Source organism: Solanum dulcamara, chromosome 7, assembly GCF_947179165.1.
Source record: "Solanum dulcamara chromosome 7, daSolDulc1.2, whole genome shotgun sequence".
Taxonomy (NCBI): Eukaryota; Viridiplantae; Streptophyta; class Magnoliopsida; order Solanales; family Solanaceae; genus Solanum; species Solanum dulcamara.
The window spans coordinates 23,150,675-23,162,392 of NC_077243.1; the positions used below are offsets into that span (position 1 = coordinate 23,150,675).

The following is an 11,718-nucleotide window of genomic DNA, read 5'->3' on the forward strand; positions in this document are numbered from 1 at the left end:
TACCCTAGATGTGGCCGGCACTCGAAGACCATTGCTGGTCCCCAAGCGAACCACTTGATCCAATCACACATCCATTCATATCAATCAATCAGCGGAAAGTTTAAAATAAAGAAATAATAAAGGCCATGGACCAACAAATTGAACTCTAATCTATGTCGTTAAATAGTTTGACAGAATAATTCAAGAAATAAGATACTCAATCGACCCATCACTATTTAGTCTATGAAGCCTCTATCACTACTATCTAATTGGTGACAATGACATGTTCATGGCTACCTTAAATCAGAATAAAAAGGACTAAACTCAACGCAAGAATAACATAAGCGGTGTCCTCCGAATGTAGGGGAGGACTCACCAATAAGCTGAGTGTGAATAGATCCTCAATGGTTCTCCTATGGACGATCTCTTAAACCTGTCTCTGCATCATAAAACGATGCAGGTCCAAATGGACGTCAGTACATGGAATGTACGAGTATGTAATATGGCAGAATGAAACATTCCTCAAGGTAGAATAATGTTAGTTCGGATATCTCAAATCAGAAAGATAAGGGAGACTTAATCAAGGTGTCATAAGTCTAAAGTAAGAACACAGTTTAGACAGAGAGCAATCATAAATCATCCAATCCAATATATCATGTATAATACAATTCAATCAAGTCATTCAATCCAATCCAATCATATATAATCCAATCCAATCCAATCATATACAATCGGTCCAATCCAATCATATACAATCCAATCCAATCATATACAATCCGATCCAATCCAATCCTATACAATTCGATCCAATCTAATCCAATCACATATCATCTAATTCAATTCAATCGCATATCATCTAATCCAATCCAATCACATACAATCAACTTAACAATCACGTCAAAGGACTCAATTCAATAGGTATGCAATTTAAAATTTAGCAATGTTATACAATCCAACTCAATCATCACAATCTTAATCAAACCAATCATATCATGCACAATCCACTCAATTTGGGAGTTTCTCTAACCGACAACCATCACCATATGAGCAAGTGATAGTACAACAAGCCGACGTTGTTGCCACGTCCATTCATACTTTGCCAGGGTATGAACGAATCAACCAATAATGGTTCCATCAATCAATCAAGTCCTATCATTTCAGGACAATGAAATAGGGAAACATATGACACTGTACAATCCCTTCCTACGCTGGCTACATAGTTCATGGGATTCAAGTATGGACTATACTCATACCCAATTCGGTGCTCAATACTCCTCCAAGACTCAATATGCTCATATCTATCAAGTGAGTAAAATACTCAAAATACTCATTTAGTCTCATTGGACTCTTTCAAATCAACTCATTTAGTCTCATTGGACTCTTTCAAATCAACTCATTTAGTCTCATTGGACTCTTTTCAAAACTCAATCAAATCTGGCCTCATTGGACCTTCTTTAAAATCAACTCATCTCAAACCACTAAACTCTTCTTTTAAAAATTTGATACCATCTCAATTCAATGAAGGCAGAAAATATTAGATGTCTTTAAAATAAAATTTCAACTCCTCAACTCAAACTCAAAATAGGCATTTTTATGTAAAAATGCTCAACTCGTTTATATTCAAAATACTAATGTTCAAAATAATTAAAAGACTTCTCAAACTCAACCCATGCTTAAACTCTTTTAAATCAAAGATGAAAAAATAATCATTCCTTAAACTCAAAATAGTGTATACATAGTTTATGCAAAAATGTTCACAATTCATTTATTTAAAACTTCTTCTCAATTAATAATTTATACTCATATGAATCCAATCAAATCAAATTATGCAAATCACATATCATGTAGTCACATTAGACTCCAATCCATTTCACCTCAAACATCATCATCAACATACCCCTTCATCAATCATTCTACATATGTTAAATAACCACCATTCACATCATCATTCACACCATCATCAAACATCATCATTCACATCATTATCAATCATCTTGCTCCAAAATCCTCATTTTTACTCAATATTCAATTTCATCAAATTCATATAAAATAATACCTCATTTCACTTTGAAAGCAATAGTGTTTTTATTATACATAAAAAACCATCAATCTCAACCTCAAGATAAATTATGACTAAAAAGAAAATCTCATCTTGGTTTCATGTGAATGAATACATGAATTCATAATCTCAACAAACTCAACTCAAGAAAATCATTAATACATATGGATTTATATACAAAAATTCAAGAAACATTCATAGAAGGTTAAAATCTTTCACAACTTTCATCCATCACATCTATGGGCATATGGAAGAACTCAATCCATAATTTGGTTAGCCTTACATACCTGGAAATTGAAGAAAACCAAGACTTGAAGGAATGGCTTGAAATCTAACTCCTCTTCTTCTTCTCTAATTTCTTCTCTCCAAGTCTTCCATGCCTAAAATGAGGAGAAAACCCTCCTTGGTGTGATGAAGAACTGATTTTTTTGTCCCAAAATAGCTAGGGTTATATTTGGGATGGGTGGAAAAAAGTTCGAAATGCCCTTCATCAAAGAAAATCTGGAAAATGGGTTAAAAACCCTGTTGGCGCGATAGCTGGCGCGTCGCGCCAGCACCCAAACTACTGAGGCTAGTTGCCTGAAATTTCTGCAGTGATAGTATGCGGTAAAATGGTCATAACTTTTGACTCCGAACTCCAAAAAGTGCAATCTTGGTGGAGTTGGAAAGAAGACTCAAAGACCTTTAATTTGATAGGCTATGGGACACTCAGTTCATTATATTCTAGGAGATATGCTCGTTTGAAGTTGAGCCTTATACTAACTCATCCGAAAACTTAATTGATTGGAATTCTTTGGACTCGGTTTGGTGTTAGAGATCCCTTATGACCCCTAAACACATCTAACACACTTCAAATACTTAGAAATTGATCATAACTCATATATAAAATTACAAGTCCTTCGGTTCGAGTCTACACACACGTGAAAAAATGTTCGAGTCTGTGCAAAAAAAAATCCGGGGTGTTACAAACTATGTCAAAGAGAGTTGGAGTCGAGAGACCAGCTATTTGCAGCCTGCATGTTCACTCAAAGCATGTTCCATAGACTACTCAATTGGATGAACATAATAACATATCGAGCCACTACATGGGAACAACATCTAGAGTGGCTTATTCAGAACACAAAAGGCAAGACACATAATGCTCAGATCCTCAAATTGGTGTACACTGAATATGTACACGCAATGTGGATGAAGAGAAATCAGAGAATATTTGAAGACAAGAATAAGCAGTGGATAGTAATAGCAAAAGAAATCGCATACATGAGTAATGTGATAGCCCCAATAGCCATCAAAGATAAGATACAACAATTGATGTTTTAGTAGAAAGGCTAGTAGAGGACTAATAATTAGTAGTAAACCTTAAACCTTTTAATAAAGGATTTTGTTTGACAACAATTGATGTTTTAGTATTAAGGCTAAAATGAAACAAAAATAGGTAATAAAAAACTAAGATTATAATATTACAAGCACAACGAAACGCACTAGCAATCACACAAGATTAGAGACGTTTAGAATTCTATCATATGAGAGAAGGTGCAAATTATACATATAGGGGTAAAATGAGAAAAAAATTGCTCAAATTCTTTGATTTAATACATTGATGACTTCTTAAATTTTTCAGTAAATTTTATTTGAATACTCAAAGTATAACTTATTTTAATTAAGCATTTGAATACATAATAAATATTTCATATTAATCATTTTTAGTTCAAATTTTGAAAAAGCTTTTACGTGCATGCATTTTCAAGTGTCCAATATATATAAATAAATTAATCACTTAAAATATATTATATTTTTTAATTATACACATTAACCATATTAAGCCGTAAAACCTCAAACCTTTTCCAATGTACATATTAGAAAAACCTAATGCAAAGCATTAAAGTTAATAATTAGTAGTAAACCTTAAACCTTTTAATAAAGGATTTTGTTTGACAATTTTTACTGGACCAAGAAAAATGATACAGTATATAGTTTTCAATGGACCAGACCTTAACAGTTGTTGAGGACAATGAAGTCATATACACTTACCTTATTTTTGTTGTTGTAGAATTAAGATTTAAAAGTGTGTTATTTTATACTCCCTTCGTACCATTTATCTAATCAAAATGACACATCAAAATCTTATTTGAGGTGTCTAAAATGAACAAAGTTTAGTTGAGGTGTCTAAGTGAAAGTTTGTGCCAAATTTAGAAGGCCATCGATAGGTTCCACCTATTTTGTTCGTATGACAGATGATTCATACCCTTCTTGGAAAGTTTTGAAATTTATCACACGTTTATGATTCTCAGCCCAAAACTAATTAACAAATTATTTCTAAAAAATATATAACTAATTTACAGTTACCATGTAATATATGGAAAACAGATTAAATCAATAATTTTCACCTTACAATTATTTAATTAATTAACAAAATTTTAACTAATTAAAATTTTAACTAAATTATCAATAGAAAAATAACTAATCAAACACAATAGTATTATGATGTTATCTAATTAATAAATCAATAATTAAACAATTAATAAATATCTAAATAATACATTAACAACTAACTTATCTAACTAATTAGCACATTAAAATTCGATATAGTTTTCGTGTTTAAATGATTTTCAACTGTACTATATTATTGATTGCTAACTAATTATACTTCCAATTATAATTAAATCTAATTACAATTAAATATTATAATTAAATTAGCTTAAGACACTAACCATTTCTTTTGGTAACACATTAAGTAATTACAATAAAATTAACTAAAGAGCTTATTAAATATAATTACAACTAACACGCATATTAATCTAACTTAAAAGGGAATTAATAATTAATTACAAAATTGTATTATAACAAATAATTAACAAGTAATAAAATGATAACTAATTAATAAACAATTAACAATTACTTATAAAAGAAATTGAAGGGAAAAAGGAATAAGCATGTTTTGAGTAATAGTTAGCTAATTAACAAAAGAGAAAATACATAAAATCACTTTAAATTTCTCCACAAAACTTAGTTTAGCACCGTTTGTTTATTGGAGTTTATAGACCCTCCTGTCTTATTATCATTGAAATTAATACTACCCAAAAAAACACGAAATTTCAAAACTAAAAATATGTGCCTATTTTCATTAATAAAAAATGAATGAAAATAGAAAAAATAAGTTGTATACATGACATTTTAAGTCAATCTCCACCCATCCAACCCTCTCAATCTTCATCCCTCGACCATTCCACCCCCCACTCTCCATTTCTACCCACTTCCATAATATTTTGTTAAATAAAATATAAATGCTTATAGAATAATTTATTTTGCTTATTTACTAAATATTAAAAAATAAATAAGAGACTAAATTATTTTTTGATTTTTTTAGAAAATCATTTTTCTTCCTACCAAACACATCTTTATCTTTATTTTTATTTTCACATGTATTAGAGTTCGACTAATTCAGATTTGCGTTGAATAAAATGCTATTCAAATATCAAAAAAAAATCATACTCAAAACTTAAACTCAAGGCATTTAATTAAAAGAGGAATAACATCATCCACTACACTCCATTTTTTCCCTTAAAACATGTTTGGAAAGCCACAATGTAATTGAAATTTGGTGTAATTGGGTGTAATTATATTTTTTGGCATGTTTGGTAGACCAAGTAATTACTTGGTAAGAGAGAAATTGGTGTAATTGAAGGAGAGTAATTACATTCTTCAATTTCAAAGAGAGGGTAAGTAATTGGTGTAATTACATCATATAATTACATTAAGCTTTTTAAAATTCTTCTTTTATTTATATTTATATTTTTTTCATTTTAATTTTTTTATTTCTACTATTTTATATTATAATATTTTTTAAATATATTTTTTTTCTCAATCTTTACATTTTCATTGATGCAATTTTTCATATTATTTATTTCTTATTATTCTATTTCTTTTTTTAAAATAATTTTGTTAGTATTCTAATTTTTAAAATCATATTTATGTACGTTGTGTTAAAATTTGATATAAGAGCATTATGTTAAATTTTTTGTTTTGAATTTAGGATTTATGTCATGTTTTCAATTTCATTTGTTTTAGTACTATATTGACTTGATATTTCACATTGCAAAACATTTATTTTTTAGTTAAACTTGATAGATTCTAATGTTTTAATAATTTTATGACATTATATTTATAATATTAACATTTTTGTCAAACATACATTTCATGATGTTCATAAAAATCTTATACTTTTAGTTTAACCTTGTAATTACACTTGTATAACCAAATAAAACAATTATAATTACATTATGACAAATAAATAAATCATCATAATTATTAAATTATATAATTACTAAATTAATAATTAATACTCTAATAATTATATTAATTTTAATTATAAAATGATTTTACCCTAATAATTACGTCAATTCCAATTATAAAGCGATTTTACCCTTATTGTTGGTGTTGTGATTGCATGGGAGAATTTCCATTTCAAACTTGAAAGCAACTTTTTTTGCCTTCCCATAGCAAAACAAAGGGACAGCAGCACCTGTGGTCCCCAAAAAGCGATGATGGATTAAAAGACGTGCTACATACTTTTAAATTCCCAAAATACCCTCTTTTTTTTCCTATTTCCCTCCCGCGCAACTTAAGCAATTAGATACTCCAAAAAATAATGGCTCATCAGATCAAATGATACAGGTTCCCTTTTGGGCCCCACCCCACCCCACCGTTTGTGGGTCCTACTTTTTTCTGTATACACTTTTAAGAATCCGACTGTCCTCCATTACCCACCTCCCTAACAACACCTTGTTTGGATGGTGAACAAATTACCTATCGTTGCATATATATCATCATATTCTCTTCGTTTTAATTTATATGAAGGACTTTCATTTTTTAGTTGGTTCAAAAAATAAGGACATATATATATATATTGATAAATAGTTAATCATATTATTAATATTTTATTCATGTTCAATTTTTTTATTTGAATTATTTTTTACAAAAGTGTACTTTTTCTATTTAAAAAATATTTATCTTAAGGACAATTTTGAGACATTGCAAAATAAATCAATATTTTTTAAATTTCGTGTAAATTCACATAAATTGAGACATACAAATATATCGTATTATATTATATAATTTTGATGAATATAAAGTTTGAAATAAATTATATTATTCACTTCATTATACAATGTTAAACATAAAAATTTTAAAGAATAAATCTATAAGAAAAATAAAATACGATGTAGAGCTATTTTAAAAATATAACAATATGATCACACAAAATGAGACTTCTTATTAATACACTAGATGTAGGAGTCTGTCCCAATATCAATACATGTTATTCTCTCTGTCATAATTTATGTGATACTATGGAGATGTTTGGAGGCTAAAGGTGTACCGGTTGCGTACATTAGAGTGATCAAGGATATGTATGAGGGCGCCAAAACCAGGGTAAGGACAGTAGGAGGAGACTCAGAGTACTTTCCAGTTGTGATGGGGTTACATCAAGGATCAGCCCTTAGTCCGTTCTTTATTTGCCTTGGTGATGGATGTATTGACGCGATAAATTCAAGGTGAGGTGCCATGGTGTATGCTTTTTGCGGACGATATAGTCCTGATCGATGAGACTCGTAGCGGATTTAACGCTAAGCTGGAGGATTGGAGACACACCCTGGAGTCTAAAGGGTTTAAGCTAAGTAGGACCAAGACAGAGTACTTAGAGTGCAAGTTCAGTGAGACACCCATGAGGTTGGCGCGGAAGTTATGCTTGGTGACCAGGCCATCCAAAAGAAAGGTAGTTTCAAGTACATGGGGTCTATCATGCAAGGCAGCGGGGAGATTGACGACGATGTCACACATCGTATTGGGGCAGGGTGGATAAAATGGAGGCTCTCTTCCGGGGTGCTCTGTGACAAGAAGGTGTCACCACAACTTAATGGCAAGTTCTACAAAGTGGTTGTTAGACCGATTATGTTATATGGAGCGGAGTGTTGGCCAATTAAGGTCTCTCACGTCCAAAAGATGAAAGTAGTCGAGATGAGAATGTTAAGATGGATGTGTGGGCATACCAGGAGCGACAGGATTAGAAACGAGGCTATTCGGGATAAGGTAGGAGTGGCCTCAGTAGGTGGTTTGGGCATATGAAGAGGAGAGACACAGATGACCCAGTGAGGAGGTGTGAGAGGTTGGCCATGGATGACTTCAGAAGAGGTAGGGGTAGGCCGAAGAAATATTGGGGAGAGGTGATTAGACAAGACTTGGCGCAGTTACAGCTTACTGAGGACATGACCTTAGATAGGAGTGTGTGGAGGACCCGCATTCGGGTAGAAGGCTAGTACATAGTCGCGTTACCCTACTCTATTAGTAGGTGCATTAGCGCACTATAATTTCCTTTGTGGAGGACTCAAATTAGGATTAAAGGCTAAGTGATTCATCTTTTGCACCATAGTAGTTGTAGTTCTGCTCATTGTTTATCGCCTTTTGATTTCTGCATTGTATTGTTGTTTATAGTTGTGGCGCCGTTGTACTTTGACTGTCTTATCTATCTTATCTTATCTTATTTATTTATTTATTTATTGTAGTTATGCCTCTTTCTTCCCGTACCACTCTACCACAACTTTTCCTTTTGCTATTCCTGTTTTCATCTTGTTTTCTATATGTTTGCCCCTATCTGACCTTTTATCTTGTCCTCTCTTAAAGCCGAGGGTCTTTCGGAAACAGCCGCTCTACCTTTCAAGGGGGGGGTTAGGTCTGCGTACACTCTACCCTCCCCAGACCCCACATTATGGGATTATACTGGGTTTGTTGTTGTTGTATAAAATTTGAAAAGTCATCTAAATTTTTATATAGATTTTAAATATTTTAACTTGTTTGTTATTGTGGTTTATAATATTTTTTTATGTTATTTTCAAATAATATATGTTAGTTCCTTTATCTCAATTTATATTGCATCGATAGAATTTTGAGAATCAATTAAATTTTTTATGTCTTTTAAATTATTAATTATAGTAATTTATAAAAAGAATTTACGTAATTTTCAAATATTTAGAAAACTAAAAAATAAAATAAATAAAGTAAATAGAGAAAGTTCAAGAATTTCATAAATACCATAGAAGCAGACATGTCAACAATATAAATCAATAAAAATTATAATAAAATAATAAGCACTCTTTCATCTTTTTAATCTGAAATTTAAAGTTTGAGTCCGGAGTACAAAATCATCTTACAAAATAATAATAATTTGACGATATGATAAAAATATTAAAATACACCTTATATGTATACTAACAACAGCAACAAAGATGAAGTATAATACAATAGGCAACAAGGCCCCAAACAAGTTCTAAAGCTAAAGTAAGGGAGTTCAATATCTTTTGTTTTTGTACCTATTTGAATTTATTCTCCTTTTGTGCATATAAATACCCTTTATTCCACTCTCACACTTGTTAGTTTCTTCTCAGCTACGACTCTTTAACATGTCCCACTGTTCCCTTCCCCGCCGGCCGGAAGCTCCGGTATCGGTAATATTCTGCTTTCTCGGAGTTTTCTTATTCTTTTTCTTGAGTTTGCCTGTAAATGGGTGGCGTCCATGGCCCAACCAGAAACCAAACTCCACCGAATTACTCTACGGGGGGTCCAAAAAGTACGAGGGGTCATCGGAGTTTGTCCATTTGAAATATCACATGGGCCCTGTTCTCACTGCAAATATCACCGTTTATCCAATTTGGTACGGTCGGTGGGGAATCTCACAGAAGCATATTATCCGCGATTTCATCAGCTCTTTCTCCGCCGTCGATTCTAAACGGCCTTCCGTTGCCGGTTGGTGGAAAACCGTCCAGCTCTACACCGATCAAACCGGAGCCAACATTTCCCGTACTGTCCATCTCGGAGAAGAAAAAAACGACCGGTTTTACTCTCACGGTAAATCCCTAACCCGATTATCCGTACAATCGGTGATAAAATCCGCCGTCACGGCCCGTACCCGTCCATTACCGTTAAACCCCAAAACCGGCGTTTACTTACTACTCACTTCCGATGATGTATACGTTCAGGATTTCTGCCAAAACGTTTGCGGATTTCACTACTTCACTTTTCCGTCCATCGTCGGTTACACTTTACCGTACGCCTGGGTGGGTAACTCAGCTAAGCTCTGTCCGGGTACTTGTGCATACCCGTTTTCCGTACCCACATACATGCCGGGTTTCAAAGCTGTAAAATCCCCGAACAACGACGTTGGTGTTGACGGAATGATAAGCGTGATAGCTCATGAGATTGCAGAGGTATCGACGAACCCGTTAGTTAACGCTTGGTATGCGGGTCAGGACCCGAGTTTTCCGGTAGAGATAGCGGATCTTTGTGAAGGGATTTACGGTACCGGCGGTGGAGGTTCGTATACAGGGCAAATGTTGAACGGAGAAGATGGTGCTACGTATAATATGAATGGGGTGAGAAGGAGATTTTTGGTTCAGTGGGTGTGGAATCATATTTTGAATTATTGCAGTGGACCTAATGCACTTGATCAGTAAATGTTTCGTTTACAAAACTCAAAAATCTAAGTATTTTGGTTGATTTCTTCTTTCTTTCTTATTTATGTTTAAATTTTGAGTAATTTGGTTCAGTTTGTTGATGATGCATATTAATTAATTAATTAAGCTATGTTTTTACTATAAGATAGTGTAATAAAAGTAGTTAAGTTTGTATACAGAGTACTTTGTTCAGTTTGTCTGAATTTGAATTGGTTTGTACACATTTCTTGGTCACACTTTCACATTTCCCTTAGAGAATTCAAATATTATGACTTCTCAGACAAGTTGGTCGTCTTTGTCTTGGGAGAGGCATTTGGAGTGAAATTCGAAAACTACGTATGGTTATAAAATTTAAAAATTTGAAAATCAACAAAAAATAATTTCAATTTATATTTATGGTAAAATACAACTTTAATTTTTACACATCATTTTTTTCTGAAAATATTTTTTTTTTCAAACTTCACAATGCAGGGCCAAATGCCCATATTTGTTAAATTTTACTCTCTTTACCAATTCAGTAGTTTTACTTATCATAAAGTTTAAGATTTTTTTAAAAAAATTGTGATCTAAAATAAGTTATAAATATTGAGCCCGTTTGGATTGGCTTTAGGTTGGTCAAAACCAACTTAAAGCCCCTTTTTAGCTTTTGGACGTGTTTGCCTAATGCTGACTTTAAGCCATAAAGTTCTTAAAGTCAGTCAAAAATGAAAAGTTAGGATTTCTAACTTTTTTTTTCCAAAGTGCTTAAAATCATTTTCTTTGACCATGGAAATTACTTTTATATCCCTTGTATTTTAACTAAATTCTCAAACTATTTTTTTTTATTTTTTTAACCCTAAAATTCACATCATAAGCACTTTTATCCAAACACTCAACTGCTTATTTATAAAAATAACTTTCAGCACTTCAAAGTTCTAAAAGCACTTCATACATAAAAGTTACTTTTTTAAGTCAATCCAAACGGGCTCATTATTGGATTATAAATTATTTTATTAAAAATAAAATTAGCATTTTAACATTCAATTTTTATTAAATACAAAAAAGTCATTTTTTAAAACTAACTAAAAATAAAAAATTGTCATATATATTTAAAAGTTTATAATAACAAATAATTACTTATAAGAAATTATAGAAATATGCAATTCATTTATATAGTATCTTATAATATTTTATTTA

At 31.9% G+C, this 11,718-nt stretch overlaps 1 protein-coding gene across 1 annotated transcript; it reads left to right on the top strand.

Moving 5' to 3' along the window:
- Positions 1–9,449: 9,449 nt before the first annotated feature.
- Positions 9,450–10,695, top strand: LOC129896326 (protein EXORDIUM-like 3). The gene has a single exon (XM_055972190.1). The coding sequence runs from the start codon at positions 9,493–9,495 to the stop codon at positions 10,540–10,542; it is 1,050 nt and encodes a 349-aa protein (XP_055828165.1). The 5' UTR covers positions 9,450–9,492; the 3' UTR covers positions 10,543–10,695.
- Positions 10,696–11,718: the final 1,023 nt, after the last annotated feature.